Here is a 21,330-nt window from a genome sequence, read left to right on the forward strand (position 1 = left end):
CATAGCATTAGCATATAAGAAGAATTGATAGTCTGATCCTTTTGTGATTTAATCGGACCCACGGCTAATCATCACTCCCATCAGCACAATCATAGATTAATCCAACGAGCAAACTAAAATAATCCTTGAAGAATAAACTAAGAAGCAACCAATGGAGCATCAACTCATCACAAGAGCAGTAGCAATCACCTAATCAAGCCACTAACTCTGCCCTAATCGCCGCCAAATGCCGCCTGCACCATCCACCACCAGCATTGCATTGCTACCTCATCATGCGATCGATCGATTCCATCCTTACTGGGGGCTCGCGGCGCCACGCCCGGCGTCGCCGCCGTTCGCGCCGCGGTGGCGCTGGGCCATCTCCGGCGGCTGCTGCCCCTCGTCCTGCTGCTGGTGCTGGACGCCGCCGCCGCTGGCGTTGAGCGCGGCGAGCATGCCGATGTTGGCGTCCATCGTCGTCCCGGCGGGGAAGTTGTTGCCGCTTCTGCTTGTTGACATGAACTGGAGCGGCGCCTGCACCGTGCTCCCGCCGCCGCCGCCTCCGAACGCCCACGTGGGCTGCATCCAGAAAGCGCCGCCGCCGGCGCTGTTGGGCGCCACGGCCCACATTGCGGTGGTTGGCGTCACGCGGGCCTTGTGCTCCTCGGCGTCCCCCTCGGCGCCGCCGTCGCCGTCGTCGGGATGGTTCTGGCGCGTGGCGGGGTCCTTGAACAGGTCGTCTGCGCCCTCCCTGTAGCGCTTCCTCATGAACTCCCCGGCGCCGGGATCTTGCGGCGCCTGCTGCTGCTGCTGGTGGTGGTGCGGAGGCGGTGGGAGAAGCTGCTGCTGCTGGTGATGGTGGTTCCAGCCGAGCATGGCGGCGACCTCGTGCTGCGTGTGCGCCGGAGGGAGGTGGTGGAAGGCGGCCGCGGCGCGGGAGGCGGAGGACGGGTGCGAGGCGCCAGAGCGGAGGGAGACGGCGAGCGAGGAGAAGTTGGCCGGGATGGTCCCGGTCCCGGTGGCGGCCACGATGGCGGGCTCCGCCTGCTGCAGCAGCCACTCGATGGTCTCGCCGTCCGTCTTGTGGCCCAGCTCCCGCGTGAGCTGGAACACCCGCGCTGCGCACAGCGCCGGCATCCGTATCCGCCGCCCTCGGCCCTCCACCTTGGTGTGCCGGTCCTTGGTGGGCCGCTTGTTGCTCCCCGCGGGCACCACGGCCTTCTTCTTGTCCGCGGCGGCAGCGCCGCCGGACGATCCTGCACCTGCGGGCGCCGCCGCCGCCGACTGCTGCTGCTGCTGCGCCAGCTGCTGCACCTCCCCCGCGCCGCCGACGACGGCCGTGGCGGCGGGCGCGATGGCCAGCGACCCCATGAACGGCGCCATCCCCGCCGTGTTGGCTGCGGCGGCGTAGTAGAACGGGTGGTGCGGCTGGCGCTCCGGCTGCTGTTGGTGGTGGTGGCGGCGCTGCTGCTGGTGCTGCTCGGAGGCGCTACGGCTGCTGTTGGTGCTTGTGCTCGTGCTGCTCGACGGCGCGTCCATGATGCTTCGTCCGTTCGCCTTCCTTTCCTCGAGCGAAAGAAGCTACCTTTGGAGCGAGGGAGCTAGCTACGCTTGCTCTCCCGGGCGCGTGGTGTGCGCCTTCATGTAGCACAAGCGACGGCGGCGCGCGTTGGCGTCGGCGAGGAGAACACGGCGGAGAAGGACGCGGCGGCGGCGTGTGTGCACCGTTGCACGTGCGTGGCAGACGCGGATGTGGGTGGGGAGTGGAGATCAGAGGTGTGGGGCTGGGAGGCGAAAGAGAGAGAGAGAGGGGACGTGGTGTGGTGGAGAGAGAAGCAGGGAGCAAGGGAGGTCAGGTCAGAGGGAGGATGGTGATGACTGACGAGAGAGAGGAAGAGGGAGAAAGAGGGGTGGGGTTGGGTGTTCTCCCTTGATTATGTCATGGCCTGATCCCTGATGATGGCCACTACCCTGATTTCCTAAGCAAAACGCCATTGCTGGCCGGGGCCTACCCTGCAAACCTCGTTGCTTCTTCCTCCTTCCTCCCCCTCCTCTCTAAGATTTTCTAGGTGTAGGGGTGATGGATCCATGGATCATCTGTCCGTCTCCGGCCATGCATATATCTGCTGGTCCATGAGGTTAATATGGAGGTTAATCAATAATGGACAGCTAGCTGATGGAGCGTTTCTTGCCATTTCAGATTGGCAACTCGTCGAGTTCAAACACACACACGGATGAGGATGATGCCGGATCCATTGGTGATTGGTGTGAACGCGTGCATGGTGATCTTTCAAACTTGAGAGAGAGAAGAGAGAGAATCTATCCGAAGTGGAAAGTTTGTAGGCTTGGAGAGAGCTGTAAACATACATGCATAATACTCTTGCGTGCACTACTCCTTTCCATGCACGATTCCATCTATGGACCACCCCTCCCGTGACAGCACATTGTTATTCCAACGGAATAATCATCTCTATTATATACTCCTAAGTAGCTAGCATGCATGCAAGGTTCATGCTTGACCAAAATGGTTTGTATTTTTGCTAGAGTGGTCATAAGATTGTTTGTACATGCATGTTTTCATTTTTAAGGGTCTACTCTAATATATATTTTTGTTTTGAGCAACTAGGGTTAATTCACTCTAATAACAATTATGTTTTCCAAGAAAAGATTAAATAGAATTAAATAGAGATTTGGCCTGCGAGGGAGCCAGGGAGGGAGGGTATGTAATTAGCAGTGGGGTGTTTGGTTTCAACTCCTAAACTTTAGTCGCTGTCACATCGAATATTTAGACACATACATAAAGTATTAAATATAGACTATTTACGAAACTAAATGCACAGATTAAGACTAATTTGCGAGACGAATATATTAAGTCTATTTAGTCCATGATTTGACAATGTGGTGCTACATTAAACATGTGCTAATGACGAATTATTAGGCTTAATAAATTCGTCTCGTGAATTACTGAGAACTTCTGTAATTTTTTTTGCCTTGTTCGCTTATACTGATGCTTATGCTGAAATGTTGTGAGAGAAAATACTGTTTCATGGTTTAAAAAGTAGCTCAAGCGAACAGTGCATTTATTAATATCCGGACAACTTCACATGACACCTCATCTCACATCCGATAACACCTCTTAAACTTTAAACTTTAGTTCCTATATAAAAAAAACCGTATGCCTGCTGGTAGGCCACTCACTCACTCGTGGGGCCTTGGAATGATGAGCCAGCTAAAGAGGGCAGAGCGGCCCCTTTTCTCTTTGAGCCGAGACACGCCTGAGAAACGCTAGAAAGCCCCCCACAAACGCACCCCCTCCCACACACTGTCCTTATCACTTATTTTACTTACCAATTCAACCTGTGTGAGCAAGAACTTCTCTGATATAGGATAAACTAAGACCCACCGCAGTATAAACTAAATATGATAGTTAACTGTAGTGGAGTTTGGTATTTATTATAACAAGAGAGGAGGTCTAGTTTCCTCTTGTAATGCACACGACTAGCAATAACAACGTCAATATTTTTTTTCTACCCTTCTCCATTTAGCATAAGTTAGCCATATAAATCATTAACTTATTCTCCCATCATCTTTGTAGTTCCAGACTATTCCATCCGTCTGAAAAATAACGCAATTCTACAAATAATAGTACCAAGGCAAAACCATCCTAATAACTTTGACCAAGTTTATATAAAAAATATCAATATTTGTGATACTAAATAAGTATATTTCGTTGGTCAATTATGAAAAATGTATTTGCATAGTATCTCTATTTTGTGCCACATGCAACTATTCATACTCTTTTCTACATATTTGGTCAAACTTTAGATAGTTTGACTAGTATATACAGAACCGAATTACATTCTTTTCTTTTCTGGATGGAGGTAGTATTTACCTACCAATAGTAATGAGTTTACAATAAAATAAATAAATGCTCGACTATGTAACCGTGTCTTTTTTGTTTTATCTGATCCAATCCGAGGACGTCACACAGACCAGAGGGAGGAGCTGTATCCTGCACCCCAACCATCACCTGTGTTGTGGCTTCTTTGAATTCAATGATGTGTATGTGTTGTCCGTGGGTAGACGGGAGCGGGGTAGCGGAGCGACGGGGCGGGGGGAGACATCGCAGGTGCGAGGTGTCAGAGCGGGGAGCATCTAATGCTGCTGACAGCTCATCGCCAACAGCGCCAACCAGGTCTCTTCACTCACCTCCACACACTCCCACACTCTCTCACACACTATCACCCCTGCTGCTGCTGCTGTCGCTGCTTCTGAGCTCCTCCTCCTCTCTCGGCTTACCTCGTAAGTATTCCATTTGTTTGGCTTTTTTTTTTATCGAAACAGTATTTTTTTCTCACAATAATTTAACCAGAACAGTATTTTTCAATCAGTTTTAGCTAAAATTCTGCCAGCCGAACTGAGGCAAGGCAAGGCCACATGCTACTCCTGTCGTCTCCATGCATTTCCAAGGATCATCCAGGGTTAGGCAGTTTTTGGCACCGGCTCCCTACGCAGCAGCACTGTGCAGCGCTGTTCTTACCTACAGCAAGAAGCTGGACGAGAGGAGCCAGAGATTTGATGCTCCAGCGACTCCTCCACAGTACTGCTACAGTACCCGGAGCTGGAGCCACCGGAGCCCCTCCCAACAAGCCCTTAATCACAAAACGATGCCCTTAATCACAAAACGATGCTCCACTCAGCTCCGAATCATATCCGAGTCTACCTAGCTACCAGCCGGCCACACGGCCAGTATTGGCTCGCTCTGAATTGAAGAAATATCAACGACAAAAGTGCTTGCTATCTACCTACAACCTACTACCGCCCTCTCGTGCATCCGGAGTAGTATGCATGCATTGGCACCTCATGTTCGAGCTGTCTGGCCGGCGGGCCCGGCTCCAGTAGTAGTCCTTTACACCTTTGCCTTGCATCATCACTCACACACAAAAACAAATCATACTATGTTTTTTATATATACTAGTAATATATAGGCTTTGTTCACTTGAACTTATAAGCCAGAATCAGCTCTACTTTTCAGCCATAGAAAGGTATTTTTCTCTAACAACAAATTAGCCGTAGCAGCAATAGGTCCTACCGAACATAGCCATATAGTTACCGCTATAGAAACCATCTTTACAACTGGCAAGGAATGAACAGTTAGTGATGAATGTACTACTCCCGGTTTTTGACCTAGAATGAGATTGATGTCTGACTCATGACATTAATTTGGGACTTGTATGTATGATCGATTTTCGGAGATAATACAATTTATGTTTCAAGGTCGTGTTGTTAAAATCGTGATCCTTGATCAGATTGGACCTTGAATGGCAGGATCGCAAAGCATAGAATAATCATAAGAATATATTAGAATCGAGACTCAACCCGATAAACTAGGATGCATGGCAAAGCCGTAAAATCGCATCATAGAATCGTGATTTTAACAACTATATACTACGTTTGTTGCTAAAAGAAAGCCAGAATGAGCAGGTCGTAATGGCGGCAACCATGGAGTTCTTGTTCTCTTTTTTTTTTTGCGTGTTGAAAATATATTACTCCCGGCTCTAAAATCGGTAGCCATATATAACTACTCCTTTGGACACCCTCACCAATAGAGTCAACTTGCTACTAATGCAATATGGACTTAAAAAAGGATAAAAATAGAGAAACCTATATGCTACTATAGCAAAACGTGTGAGCATATATAGACACATGAATCATAGAAAAGTGTGTGCGCTTAGCTCTTCATGAAGAGCTACCTTATACCATTCTCTCTCCTTTTTTGTTGAATTAATATTCCTAGGAGCTAGATGTTTTAACATTGTCCATGAAGAGCTACCTTACCATTCTATCTCCTTTTTGCTGAATAAATGATCTATGAGCTAGTTGGTTTAACATTGTTGGAGCTGCCCTTACAATAGCATCCATGCTCCCGGTGGGAGCAATGCAAAGGTGCTAGAAACCGGTTAAAAACCCGTGTTACTATGGTGCAGTGATTACACGGTTTAAATTACTCTATCCGACCCTTTTTATCTGTTGTTCTCACTTCTTGAGAAATCAAACGTACTCAATTATTGTCCCTGTTTGGATCCACTCAACGAAAGTTGCTAGCTAAAATTAAGCTAAACTTTAGCTGGAGTATTTGGATCCTCCAGGTAATAGACTCATCTAAACTTTAGCTGAGTTTAGCTAGGTTGAAGTAGCTAAACCCAGCTAAACTTTAGTTGATCTTTTAGCTAGGCTGTTTGTATCTCTAGCAACTAAAATTTTCAGCTAAAGTTTAGTTGGTGGATCCAAACAGGTTCTTTCACTAAATATATACAAGAAAATATTAATATTTATAATAGATAATTAGTATCATTAGACATATCACGGAATCTATTTTTATAATAAACTTATTTGAAGATATAAATGTTGCTAATATTTTTAAAGCAACCTAGTTAGAATTGAGAAAATTTGAATAGCATGTTTCCCATAGGAACAGATAAAAAGGACACAGGAGTGTAGGTTACAACTAATAACACAATGCTAGCACTATATGGTAATAAAACATTCAGCAGCAGCAGCAGATGTAGGATCACACCACCATTCATTTTTTACGGCCTGCAGAAACGTCGAAAAGTTCACTAGTATGCTTCTGTGTATCACCATATCCAGTGTTATGAATTTTGTCGCATTGGATCTCATTTATCGACGATCATCGTCGTTACGACTGTGTTTAATTTTGTGCTGCAGCTAGCATGCGTGGCATGAAATGTTGGTCGATCGCCCATAGCCATAGTATAATATCTACTGCTGCTCATCATGTGCACAGCATAGTAGTCACTAATACATGTGTACATTGTCGTTAACTTGTCGCTGGACTGGATCATCATCATCAGATTCAATTCATCCCCATGCATCAATGTTGTTAATTAATTAGTGAATAGTAGAGTTTAGCCTTGCGATGATCAGTTAATGCGGATGGTAGCAACATGCATGTAGCATAGTAATTTACACAGACACACACAAAGACAAGCTACTGTTCGTTGCATTCGTATGCATTCGTACACCTGTTCGTTTGGCTGATAAACCATGGCTGAAAATACTTTTGGCTGAGTTGTTGTGAGAGAAAAATACTGTTCGTTGGCTGAAAAAGTATGGCTTATAAGCCAAGCGAATAGGGCAAAGTCTCTCGACAGAATGCGCAGAGAAATAGGCAATAGCAAGCTGACAAGGAATGGTCCCGGCTGGCCAGTGTCAAACAAGCAGGCCACTGTCTGCTGCTCGATTGTCAGGTAATATCCATCTAACCATGCATGATGACTGTTGTAATGCATGCAGTAACTGTAATTCATCCTTGCATTAATTTATAATTACCGTGATGGAACTCACGATAGCATCGCTGAAAGGCAAACTGCTCGCAAAAGTATCTTTTTCCACGCGCGTGTTCTGTATATCCCTGCCCAAAGCTTAAAAAAAGGAACTTGCACTTAGCTGGTGTATATATCTTGATTAGTATTGTAAAAATATCTTTTAATTTACTGCAAGTGGCAAACATAATCCCATCACTACCGGATTCAGCTTCTTTGCCGAGTGATACACACTCGGCAAAGGGCGCTCAGTAAACAGTTTATCGGTAAAGACCTTTTTGCCGAGTGCACTTTATCGAGCACTCGGCAAAGCCTTTGCCGAGTGCTAATCTGACACTCGGCAAAGAGAAGTCGCCGTGACGGCGAGCGTCACCGTGACAGCGGTTTTGCTGAGTGTCAAGGTCAAACACTCGGCAAAGGTCGCCGCTTTGCTGAGCTCCGTTGACTCAAACACTCGGCAAAGGTGGCCACTGTGCTGAGTGCCACCGGCCAAACACTCGGCAAATAGACGACCTTTGTCGAGTGCCTTGCCCGTGGTACTCGACAAATCTATGATGTTTGCCGAGTGCAATGGCCTTTGCACTCGGCAAAGCATGTTCCCATGTAGTGACTTTGCCGAGTGTCATGGCCATTGCACTCGACAAAGTGACTGAAAACAATCTTTTTATTTGTTTTTTACATCCTATCCAAACAAACAGAAGATATATATAACAAACATGACCAACATCACATATATATCATCAACAACACATATATATCACCAACACCACATATATATCACAAACGTCACATATATATCACAAACGTCACATGTCTCATAATATATCACAAATAAGTTCACAAGTAATCCAAGTGCTCCATCATCTACAACCACAATTGCAAATAGAAGTACCATTAACAACCACAAGCATCATCACCAAGATGGCCAATGAGACTGATTTGGTGAAGAATTCGCTAAAGCATTGAAAGCATCTAGGCCCCTAGTTGGGTTTCGGTGATTAATGACAATATGTGATTACTGTGACTAACGTATGTTTTGCTGATGCAATTAAGTTAGGTCACGATAATGGAGATTGATTGGGCTATCATGATGGTCATGCCCCTACGATGAAAATCGTTTTGGTTTTCAAAGGATGGACGACAAGGTTAAGAATGGACTAGTTCTAAGTGTCGATTGGAGTTGGAGTGACACTTAGTAGTTTAGGACTTTGTTTTTCCTTTGGCCGTACTATTAAGGGGGATATGGATGGGTAACTTGACCTAGGTGAGTCTAGTGGGTTAGGTGTGGTGTACACTTGCTAAATCTAGCACTAGGTAGCTCCAAAATAGCCCTTAGATCTAATGGAGCAAACTTCATTCACGTATGATCGAGAGTTGAAAGTGAATGGAGGGTCAAATACTGACCGGACGCTGGCTCCGGTTTGACCGGATGCTGGCTCAGGGTCCGGTTAGTTCATTTGACCAAGATGTTTTCGTCTGGTGCGACCGGACGCTGAGAGATCAAGTGACCGGACGCTGAGGGCCAGCGTCCGGTCGACTCCAGTAAGGTTCCAGAGAGGGAAAATCTCGATCGGACGCGTCTGGTCAGTGTTGACCGGACGCTGGCCAGCGTCCGGTCACACTGTAAACACTGGAGTTCGGGGTAAACTGACCGGCGCGTCCGGTCAACATGACCGGAGCGTCTGGTCACCCCGCAGAGGCACATAACGGTTCGTTTTTTAGCCCATGTTATAAATACTTCCTCCATTCGTGTGTGGGCGTACTTTTGCTCATTCCAACAGCTGAGAAACACCTTTGAGAGTGCCAAGAAGAGCAAGGTCCTAGTGAGGTGATTGAGATTTGAGAATCCCAAAGAGAGGCCTAATTAGTGAGATCAAGAGTAGCAAAGTGTGCATCCACCCTTCTCATTAGGCTTGTTGTGGTCAAGTGAGAGTCTGTGCTTGTTACTCTTGGTGATTGCCATCACCTAGACGACTTGGTGGTGATTGGGAGCTTGGTGATCATCCGGAGAGCTTGTGGATGACCCAACTCAAATTGTGAGCGGTTGTGGGTGATTCACCGTGATGGAGTGTCAAAGAATCAACCCATAGAGAGCACTTGATCCGCGACCCTTGCGCGGGTGCTCCAACGAGGACTAGTGGAGAGTGACAACTCTCTGATACCTCGGCAAAACATCGCCGCGTTCCTCCTTCTCTCTTTACTTTAAGCATTTACTTTGAGCAATTCAATTCTTGTCATTTACATTCCTAGAATTATCATGCTAGAGTAGGATTGGAACTTAGGGTGCTAAACTTTTGTGCGTTAGATCAATAAAAACACTTTCTAGGCACAAAAGGTTAATTGGGCTAACCGTAGAGTTTAATTATTGCAAAGAAATTTAGAATTAGCCCAATTCACCCCCCCCCCCTCTTAGGCATCTTGATCCTTTCAATTGGTATTGGAGCCTCGTGCTCACGTATTTAGGCTTAACCGCCTAGAGTAAGTTGTCTCATGGGGATGGACCTCCTCCTATCTTTGAGGGAGATGATTTTCCTTATTAGAAAATTCACATGGAGGCGTATCTAGAAGCTCTAGATGTTGGTATTCTTAGAGCCGCCTCACAAGGCTTCCTAAAACCTCAGGATGCTACTCACTTATAAGGCGATGAGGTGAATTACGAGAAGTGGAATGCGAAGGCTGAAAACACAATCTTTAGAGGCCTTTGCAAAGATGTGTTCAATCGGGTGAGGAACCACAATGACACCCATGCACTATGGTCGGACGTTTGTGCACTCCATGAGGGAACTAAGAGTGAGCGTGAGGAACGCTATCATCTTGTCATGAAAAAGCTCAACTCTTTTGAAATGCTTCCTAAAGAATGTGCTAATGAGATGTATTCACGTTTGAATGTTCTTATAGAGGAAGTCAATGGGCTTGGACTCACTCAAATGCAACCATCCGATGTTGTAAGAAAGATCTTGAGTGTCCTCCACATTGATAAATATGGGCATATTGTGACCATACTTCATCAAGGTGATCTTTCCACCGCTACACCGACACAAATCTTGGAAAAGATCAATGCTCATGAGATGTACATGCACATCACGCCACAAGATGGCTCATCCTCTACCAAGAAGAAAGATAAGGACTTAGCATTCAAAGCTAGCCAAGAGAAGGGTAAAGCAAGACTTGAGTATGAGAGCTCAAGTGATGGTGGAGTTGATGATGAAAGTCTTGCTCTCATAGTGAAAAAGACTGCCAAGATGCTAAAGAAGCTCAACAAGAGTGGCATCAAGTTTGATGGCAAGAAGAAGTTATTCACTAGCTCTAGAAGTAAGCCAATCTCCAAGATGGATTGCTTCAATTGTGGAGAACTTGGTCATCTAGCACACCAATGCACTAAGCCCAAGAAAGATAAGTTCAAGAACAAACATAAGGGCAAGAAAGATGACTCAAGTAATGAAGAAGAAGAAGAGAAGAAGAAGAACAAGCCATACAAGAAGAAAGATGGCAAGAAGAAGGACTTCAACAAGAAGAAGAAGAGTGGAAAGGCATACATTGTCGGTGATTGGCTCACGGACATTGATTCATCTAGTGCCTCATCCGATGATGATAGTGACAACAAGAAGGTGGCCACAATTGTTATCGACTCTTCATCATCTTCACCGCCACCACCGCCATCATCCTCTACACACCTATGCCTTATGGCCAAGGGTGACCGCAAGGTATCTAATAATGATGATAGTAGTGATGATGAGCATGCTAGTGATGATGACAGCGATAGTGATGATGATGAATATGAATCACCTTCTTATGATGATCTTGCTAGATTGCTAAAACAATACACTAAGATCATTATAAAAACTAGAGCTAAAAATAAAAAGCTAGAAGCTAAAAATGATTCTCTTTTAGCCAAATGTGATATAGCGGAAAAGGCTAGTGTTTAGCTTAAAGAAGCAAATGGTGCTATATCATCCAAACTCAAGGAGCTCAAATCTTCTAAGAAAGAGCTTAAAGAAAAGCATGATAAACTTGAGAGGACACATAATGAGCTCATCACTAGCCACAACAAGCTAAGAGAAGAATATACTACTCTTAAGGTTAATCATGATAATCTTGTTATTGCTCAAGAATTCTTATCCAATGAGCCACATGATGCTACTAACGATGTTGTTAAGATTGATATAGCTACATCATGTGATAACTTGATTATTGAGAGCATTGAGTAAAGTTCTAGTAGCAAGGGCAAGCAAGTGGTTGAAGCCGATGATTATGATGAGTTTGTCAAGCTCAAGAATGACAATGAAAAGCTCAAGAAAGATCTTGAAGAACTCAAAACCACCAAGTCTATTGTGCTAGAAACTATTGTTCATGATGATGGTTTGATCCTTGAGAATGAGAAGCTCAAATATGAGAACAAGAAGCTCAAGGAAGAGAAAAACAATGATGCTCTCAAGGAAGAAAACAAGAAGCTCAAGTTGAAGAAAGAGCATCTTAAGATTGGATTAAGCAAGTTCACTAGAGGCAAGCATCTTCAAAGTTAGTTACTAATGAACACCATCATGAAGATGGATAGAAGTGGCATTGGGTACTTGGCAAACCAAGAAAAGAAGGCTCAAGCTCAACAACAACATAAGTCCAAGCCAAAGCCAAAGAGATGTTTTGAGTGTGGACAAGAAGGCCACTTTGCTCATGAGTGCCAAACTCCACCACCACAACCCTTGCCCAAGCATGCTAGACCTTTTGCCTTCAATGCTCACTATATGCTTAGAAAGGATTCTAGTGGAAAGATGAAAGTGATGTTCTTAGGACCTCCCAACAAGAATAGGCCTAAGAAAATTTGGGTTGCAAAGTCACTTGTTGAGAAGGTGAAGGGCCCTCAACAAGTTTGGGTTCCTAAAGCTTGATCTCTTGTGTGTAGGTGAACTATAAGACCGGTGGAAGTCATTAGGTTATTGATAGTGGTTGCACACAACATATGATCGGTGATCCTCGTATGTTCACCTCACTAGATGAAGAAGTAGATGGACAAGAAAGAATCACATTTGGAGATAACTCAAAGGGCAAGGTCAAAGGATTGGACAAAATGGCTATATAAAATGATCATTCCATCTCTAATGTGCTATATGTTGCTTCATTGAGTTTTAACTTGCTATCCGTTGGACAATTGTGTGATCTTGGCTTCCAATGCTTGTTTACCGAGAAGGAGGTTGTTGCATCCAAGAAGGATGATGATCATGTGATATTCAAAGGATTTAGATACAACAACCTATATCTAGTGGACTTCACCTCTGAAGATGCAAACTTGAAGACATGCCTATTCACCAAAACAACACTTGGGTGGCTATGACATAGAAGACTTGCTCATGTTGGGATGAGCTCACTCAAGAAGCTAATGAAGAATGATTTGGTGAGAGGGACAACAGGCCGAGGAAATAGAGCAGGCACCTCAGCCATAGCTTCGTCACTCTGGTCATACCCGTGCTCCAGTCACGCCGAGGGTAGATACACAGCGGAGGGGCTCTCGTCCACCACCTAGACCATAGGGTCCGCCTCCTTTGACACACTTAGACTTGAGGGCCGCCATGGCCAAGTAGGTGTAGCATCTTAGGTTTGTGGATTTTGAGCAGTGGTTCCCACCGAGGAGGGATTACAGAGCATCAGAGGACTTCTACACACCACTCTAGGAGGATTTCTACAATGCATATCTTAATAGTGGAGCTGTATTTAGACCTTAGAGGATGTGCAACATTGAGTCTATAGTTGTAGCAGCTGGAGAGCACATTCGCCCCTACCTTGCATATCTGCTAGGGCTGACAGACTTGATTGGACGGACAGGATTATATGTTTCATCTTGGGTCCATCAGTTCTATGCTACACTGTGGATTGACCCACAGCACAGATACATTCACTTTGCATTCAAAGGCAGAGGTTACAGGCTGACAAGCACTAGGGTCAGGGAGATACTCAGGCTTCAGGAGCAGCCCGCCAGGTTACATGATGTTTGCTATGGATAGACAGTGCCTCCCAGACGCCCTCATGGCGGTATGGTGCCTCCCACAGATTTGGTTTGCCACTGCTTCAAGGAGCCTTTTGGCGAGGGGCCGAGCAGGACTCCTAGTGATCTCACTTCTACAGCTAGAGTGCTGGATGCCATTATGAGGAGGACCTTAATTCTGAGGATGGGGTATCATGAGGGCTTGACTCGCTTACAGCTATGGCTTCTCAACTCTCTGATGCAGCAGACAGTGTTTGACATTTGGGATCTCCTTCTATCAGAGATGGAGATACTATTGCTAAGGGGTTCAGAGGTCATCGACAGTTGCCCTATGCCCATTGGATCACATTTCTTATTCACAGGGCAGTTACAGTAAGGCCGCCTGAGATACTAGCTGAGTACAGTGGTGCTACTACAGAGTTCCCTACATACAACCTGACTCAGATGATCTGCCATAGTACACCATAGGCACCTAGTCAGCCACGCCGTCGTCCAGATGTACCAGAGACTGCAACCTAGCAGGATGCTATTATCAGGGGTATTGCAGCTATTGAGGAGGAGGAGCTTGCTCAGCAGGAGGGGATGGTCGAGAGCGACCCCAGTGATAGCTCAGACGAGGACTACCAGGACATTCCTCAAATGCCTGCACGTCGACATGATCATAAGGCCGGTAGCTCCAGTTCAGCTCCACCTGCACCGTAGACAGACCCTGCTCTCCTTGCTATACTTGAGCGGATGAGGCAGGATCAGGCACGCTAGGCTCAGGAGACCGCTGCCACTTTTGCACAGTTTTAGACTCAGTAGGATGAGTTTTAGAGACAGCAGCTGGCTATTCAGCAGCAAACACAGGCTCTACAACAACAGCAGTAGGCCATGCATCAGCAGTAGATCCTCATGTAGCAGCAGCTACTTGGATTTATGCAGCATGTTGTGACAGCTATTAGGGCTCCACCGCCACAGCCTTCGCCCTAGCTTGGTCAGATGGCCACTACTTCTATGACTCCAGCGTTACAGCCTGGTGGGCTTCAGAGTCAGGGATAGCCACCGGCATAGTTTGCTTCACCTACAGAGCAGGTGTCCCAGTGGTTTGCTTCACCCGTGATAGCCCCGTAGTTCACACCTCTCTAGACGGGCTTTACACCGGCTCAGACTTCTTCACTGCTAGTGCCAGAGACTACAGTGTCCAGGAGCCTTGGTGCATCCTTTAGTGAGTTGACAGGGCAGCCTACTCCTCCATATTTGCATATCCTAGGTCCTTCTATCATTGCACCTATTACCGAGACTACAGAGACGCTCCATTCGTCAGTGGCATCATCAGAGCTAGCTGCTCTAGTTATACCTACACAGTCTATAGCAACTCCTATTGTTGATCCGACCCAGACCGCTTCAGCGTCGCTTCCAGCTACATAGGGTTAGATAGCCTAGATCTCTAGTTCAGATGATGATGGCACTTAGTTCTAGCTTGCTCCTCGCACCTCAGTGCCTGACTCGTCCGCTGCAGCCCCGCCGACCGACCCTTAGGTTTTGGTGTTTGACGCCAAAGGGGGAGAGGGTTTGAGTATGCTAGACTTAAGGGGAGCAACTTAGGGGGAGCTTAGTTTACTTAGACTATCTATTATATTTGGTTTTTATGTGTGATACACTATTATGCATTCGTCGTGTGTTTACTTTTTATGCATTAAACTTCTTATGTGATAGTGATATCTACGTGATCGTGATATATGACATGTGTGCTCTCTACTTTGAATTATTTATATGTCATATCACGTGTGCTATGCTCATTTTCTTTGCTTCCATGTTTTACTCCGATGCGAATGAGCTTTGTTACTTGTACTCATGCTTATTTCATCTCTTTTGAGTACATCATGTTGGCTTGGGTCATATAAGCTTGCCTAACACTTTTGTTCTTATTATCAAAAGCTTATATGAACCAAGCTTGTTAAAAACCTCATCTCTTTCACATACTCGAGGTAGTATTGTCATCAATCACTAAAAAGGGGGAGATTGAAAGCATCTAGGCCCCTAGTTGGGTTTCGGTGATTAATGACAATACGTGATTACTATAACTAACGTATGTTTTGCAGAGGCAATTAAGTTTGGTCACGGTAATGCAGATTGATTGGGCTATCATGATGGTCATGCCCCTACGATGGAAATCATTTCGGTTTTCAAAGGATGGACGACAAGGTTAAGGATGGACTAGTTCTAAGTGTCGATTGGAGTTGGAGTGACACTTGGAGTAGTTTAAGACTTTGTTTTTCCTTTGGCCGTACTATTAAGGGGGGTACAGACGGGTAGCTTGACCTAGGTGAGTCTAGTGGGTTAGGTGTGTTGCACACTTGCTAAATCTAGCACTAGGTAGCTCCAAAATAGCCCTTAGATCTAATGGAGTAAACTTCATTCATGTATGATCGAGAGTTGGAAGTGAATGGAGGGTCAAGTACTGACCGGATGCTGACTCAGGGTCCGATCAGTTCATTTGACCGAGATGTTTTCATCTGGTACGACCGGACGCTGAGAGATCAAGTGACCGGACGCTAAGGGCTAGCGTCCGGTCGACTCCAGTAAGGTTCCACAGAGGGAAAATCTCGACCGGACTCGTCCGGTCACACTGTAAACACTGGAGTTCGGGGTAAACTGACCGGCGCATCCGGTCAACATGACCGGAGCGTCCGATCACCCCGCAGAGGCACATAACGGTTTGTTTTTCAGCCCATGTTGTAAATACTTCCTCCATTCGTGTGTGGGGGTACTTTTGCTCATTCCAACAGCTGAGAAACACCTTTGAGAGTGCCAAGAAGAGCAAGGTCCTAGTGAGGTGATTGAGATTTGAGAATGAAAGGGACCGTGATGCCTAAGAGGGGGGGGTGAATTAGGCAACTTAAAAATCTAACTCCAAAACTATGGCCTCTTTTTCTAACCCTAGCAAAACATATGCAATAGATAAACTATCTAAATGTGTAACTACAGTTTTGCTAGTGTGTTGCTATCTCTACCGCAAAAGAAGTAATACAATTAATGTAAATGCGGAAGCTAAAGATCAAGGTAGAGATATGCAAAACTCCCGTTGACGACTCTGGTATTTTTACCGAGGTATCGAGAAGCGCGCAAGCTTCCCCCTAGTCCTCGTTGGAGCCCCTCGTAAGGAATCCCTCGCAAGGGCCAAGCTCCTGGTCGAGTAACTTCGTGGATAGCCTCGAGCCTTCCCCACATGCAAGTGGGTCTCCAACGTGCCTTCCGGCAAGCCTCTCCCGGATGCTCCCCGCCGTCTTCACTATCAAGCTTTCGGCCAAAATGCCACGAGCCTTGTTCCCCCGGTACACGGTGGCGGCCACACCACAAACACAGTTGGTGTGATCTCGCAAGACTTTAAGCCCCTCCGATGTACAACAATGGTGCTCGCAAGCACCAGGTGGTAAGAGGTATGCAAACCTCACTAAACACTAGGCCTAAACCTAGAGCAAGCGCATAAGCGGTGGTCTAATCAACCTAAGCACTTCGCAAAGCACCTACGGTAATCACCTAATGAAACACTAAGCACTATGCAAGTGGAGATCACTAAAATGGTGTATCAACACCCTTGGTATGTTTCCTCAGCTCCACATACCTCAAATGGCCGGTTGGGGGTCTATTTATAAGCCCCACTGAGAAAGTAGCCATTGGGGGCGAAATCTCGCTTTTCTGCTACTGACCAGACTCTGACCAGCGTCCGGTCAGCACTGACTGGACGCGTCCAGTCACGAAAATGGCTCTCTGGAACCTTATTGATGTTGACCAGACTCTGGCACTCAGCGCCCTGTGCAGCGTCCGGTGCAGCGTCCTGTGCAGCGTGCTGTGCCCTCTGTGAGCTCGTTTCTTCATGATCTTGCGTCCGGCTTGGTTCCTATCTTTGTGCTTGGATTTTGCTTGATATCTTGGCTCTTCTCTTGTGCTCCTAGGGTCTTGCTTATGGTGTTGATCATCGGATCATCATGTCGCCTTCGTCCAAGTCACGTCTTGCACCCTATTGAACTACAAAACAATCACTTACAAATTCATTAGTCCAATTTGGTTGTGTTGGTCATCAAACACCAAAATCCGAAGTAAATGGGCCTAAGGTCCATTTTCCTTACAGTCTTCCCCTTTTTGGTGATTGATGACAACACGACCAAAGCAAGCAAATAATAAAAGTTTTGGAATTTTAAAACTATCTACTTGCTAGGATGCAATGCAAGGGATAAGATTATATGATGCTAAAAGGTACTCTATGTAAGATACTACATGCAAACTTATCTTGCTCTTGCAAATGTCCCAATGTGGTATTATGGATTTAAGCCTTGCTTCCTATAAATTCTCCCTATTACTTAGACTAATCCATAATCCACTGTCCTCCCTTTCTCAGACCATTACCATTTGTAGACCAATAGGTTCTATAAATGATGCTTGCTTTTGGTCCTCTAAATTCTCCCCCTTTGGAATCAAACACCGAAAAAAGGAAGACATTAGTAGCACAAGGGAGGGTCAAACTTTTATGATCCTTTGTATGTAGAGTGGAATAGATCACAAAATTTGACTCTCATATTATATAGACTAAGCTCCCCCTAAATATATGCATACATATGGTAGAAGGCAAAGCATATGCATAATTGGCAAATTATTGCTTAAGGGAATTTAATCTATATAATGCATGGAGAAAGCATATAAATATCAAAATGAAATCATCATGATGATATCGGTTTAGAAATACCACATGTGAAAACCAATTTGATTTCTACCACTTGCAATAGGTGGTGGATATTTGAAGTATGATGCTTAACTCCGGGGACTCCATTTTTCTTGCAATGAGGCTACTACACATATGATAAACTTGAAAAGGTGTTAGTCTCAAAGCATCCAACTTATAGAATAACCTCCCCCTAAATTTGTGCACACAAGTGTGGAATACTTGTAGGAAACATGCATATTGATTTTAGAATCAAAATACCACTTGAAAGATGACATCACATGAATGCGAGGATCATTTTCAAAGATGATATTCGGGAGAAGTTATCTACAATTTGGACTTTGGCACATATTAGATAAACAATTGAAAAACAAGCTATGTGCCGTGCTTTTAAACAATTTTAAACCATGTAGGTTTGCTCCAAGGGTTAAGAATGAAACCGAGCAAGCCTACCATAAGATATACCTAGTGTATACATGACAAAAAGATATAAGCATTCAAATGCAAACCTAGGCATGAGAAGTAACTAGTTGCTTAAGATACCAATTGAAAGATATACCGCTTGAAGAAAATATCAATTGAAAGTAATGACATCTAGTTACCTAACATGGGAAGGGGAATTTGGGTCCATGGTATTCACTAACCCACTTGGCAATTATCTTGTCCATCATGATGCACCCCATGAAATGCACCCAAACCTTGCCAAGTCTCCAAATTCCCCGAAGTCCGATGGACTTCTCACTTCCCTTTTGGGATCCAAACCTTCTTGGTGCTCTTCATGTTTGAAATGATTTCCTTTGGCACCCAAAAGCGTTTGACCCCATTGTTGGCTTGCTTGTTCACCTTGATAGCCACCACCTTGTCATTTTTCTTCTTCTTCAAGAGATAAGGTGTGGAGGCTTTCTTGTCCACCTTGTTGGTGTAGGTGTTGGAGAGCTTGCTTGTTTGCTTTTTCTCTTTCTTCTTTGCTCCTCCCCCATTCTTCACCTTGCACTCATAGGACTTGTGGCCTTCCTTGTGGCACACGTAGCAAACCACGATTTGTCCTTTATCAAGCTTCTTCACTCCCTTGATGGTGTTATCTTGATGAAGTTGGGTTTGCTTTGCCTTGCCTTTTACTTGAGTCAAGTCCTTGGTGAGGCGAGCTACTTCTTGCTTGAGTTGCTCATTTTTCTTTGCAACCTCTTGTGTGCATGTATCTACAACAACTTTCTCAACACAAGCTTGGTTGCACAAAGGTGAGTCTAAACATAATTCATTACAAGAAGTAGAGGCATTCTTTTTAGACATGTTAAGCATGTAATTTTTCTTTTTAGATGCCTTGGTGAGGGTTGAATTAATGGCTTCAAGATTAGCAACTTTATTAGTTAGCTCATCACAATGTTTGCACATGGTTTCCATTTTAGCAAGCAAACTATTATATGCTTCTTGTGTGCTAGTTAACTTTTCTTTTAATTTTTCATTTTTCTTTACAAGTTGCTCATCATTGATTGTCCATGCATTTGTTGTTGCATTAGCCTCAAGTTTCTCAATTTTAGTAGATAGTTCAACATTGAGATTAGCAAAGTTCTCATATTGTTCAAGCAAGGTTTTGTATGCTTTTTGTGAACTATCTAGCTTTTCTTTTAAACTTTTGAGCTTCTTTTGTTGACTAGTGCAAGCTTTAGCATAATTAAGATTTTCTTGCACAATTTCATGATAAGAAGGCATATCATCATAACTATCACTCTCACTAGAGGATGAGCTTTCGTTACCTTGTGCCATAAGGCACACACGAGAAGAGCTTGATGATGAGTGCTTGTGACCTCGCCTCTTGTGATGGTTTTCTTCTTCACTTGAAGAATCATCCCATGATCTTATTGATGTGAGGGCTTGGTTCTTGCATGCCTTCTTCTTTGTCTTGGGCGTGGGCTTATTTGGACAAACTTCCACAAAGTGCCCCAACTTACCACATCCATAGCGTCCTCTCTTCCTTTGCTCATTTCTTTGATTGGAAAAAATGAGATCTTGAATTTGGATGGACACACCCTTGACATTGAGCCTTTGGATCATCTTCTCCACCTTGTTGATAAGGTTGATTGATTCTTCATCAAGGCCGGAGGCGGAGGAGGAAGATTGATCATCATCACTTGAATCTTCATCATCATCATCCTCATCTTCTTCTTCATCTTCACTTGAGGAGCTTGAGCTTGAGCTTGTTTCAATTTGCTTCCCCTTCATCTTTATTTTCTCGCTACATGCGAGAGCTTTGCCTTTGCTTGATGACGAAGCTTCTTCTTGACCCATCTTACGTGACATTTCAAATGCCACTAGCTTGCCAATGACTATGCCCGGGGTCATGGTGCTCAAGTTCCCCATGTTGTGAAGGATAGTGATGATGCTTGCATATTTCTTTTGTGGTAGCACAAAGATGATCTTCCTCACGATGTCCGCATCATCTAGCTTTATTAATCCTATTGAATGGAGCTCATTTATAATTAGATTCAAATGAGAATACATATCACGAACAAGCTCATTGTCATTCATTGTAAAGGAATCATAATTTTGTTTAGCTAGACAATGTTTTTGCTCACGGACATTGCTTGTGCCGTCATGGAGCTCTTGGAGTTTTAACCAAATTTCATGTGCAGTATTTAAGGTGAATACTTGGTTAAAGACATCCATACTAAGTGATTCAAATAAGCAATTTTTAGCTCTAGCATTGAAATGCATTTCTTTTTCATCACTTTTAGTGGGTTTTTCAGGATTCTTAATGGGTTTCATCCCATCACGAGTGACTCTCCATACACCCAAATCAACCGCCTCAAGGTGGCAAGCCATTCTAGCTTTATAGTATGGGAAGTTAGTGCCGTCAAAGTGCGGAGGCCTAGCGGTATCCATCCCAACCACTCTAAATAGCGTCGGCTCAATGGCGGTTAAGCCAAAGGTCTAATTTGAGCCAACCGGCTCTGATACCAATTGAAAGGGACCATGACGCCTAAGAGGGGGGGGGGTGAATTAGGCAACTTAAAAATCTAACTCCAAAACTATGGCCTCTTTTTCTAACCCTAGCAAAACATATGCAATAGATAAACTATCTAAATGTGTAACTACGGTTTTGCTAGTGTGTTGCTATCTCTACCGCAAAAGAAGTAATACAATTAATGTAAATGCAGAAGCTAAAGAGCAAGGTAGAGATATGCAAACTCCCGTCGATGACTCCGGTATTTTTACCGAGGTATCGAGAAGCGCGCAAGCTTCCCCCTAGTCCTCGTTGGAGCCCCTCGTAAGGAATCCCTCGCAAGGGCCAAGCTCCTGGTCGGGTAACTCCGTGGATAGCCTTGGGC

At 44.9% G+C, this 21,330-nt stretch overlaps 1 protein-coding gene across 1 annotated transcript; it reads right to left on the reverse strand.

Annotated features, from left to right (window-relative positions):
- Positions 1 to 2,328, reverse strand: LOC136481612 (transcription factor PCF3-like). Its single transcript, XM_066478947.1, has one exon. The coding sequence runs from the start codon at positions 1,516 to 1,518 to the stop codon at positions 295 to 297; it is 1,224 nt and encodes a 407-aa protein (XP_066335044.1). The 5' UTR covers positions 1,519 to 2,328; the 3' UTR covers positions 1 to 294.
- Between the last annotated feature and the right edge of the window lie 19,002 nt (positions 2,329 to 21,330).

This window comes from Miscanthus floridulus, chromosome 9 (genome assembly GCF_019320115.1).
Source record: "Miscanthus floridulus cultivar M001 chromosome 9, ASM1932011v1, whole genome shotgun sequence".
Lineage (NCBI taxonomy): Eukaryota > Viridiplantae > Streptophyta > Magnoliopsida > Poales > Poaceae > Miscanthus > Miscanthus floridulus.

Coding starts and splice junctions, on each gene's coding strand:
- LOC136481612 (XM_066478947.1), bottom strand. CDS start 1,518: ATGGACGCGCCGTCGAGCAGCACGAGCACAAGCACCAACAGCAGCCGT.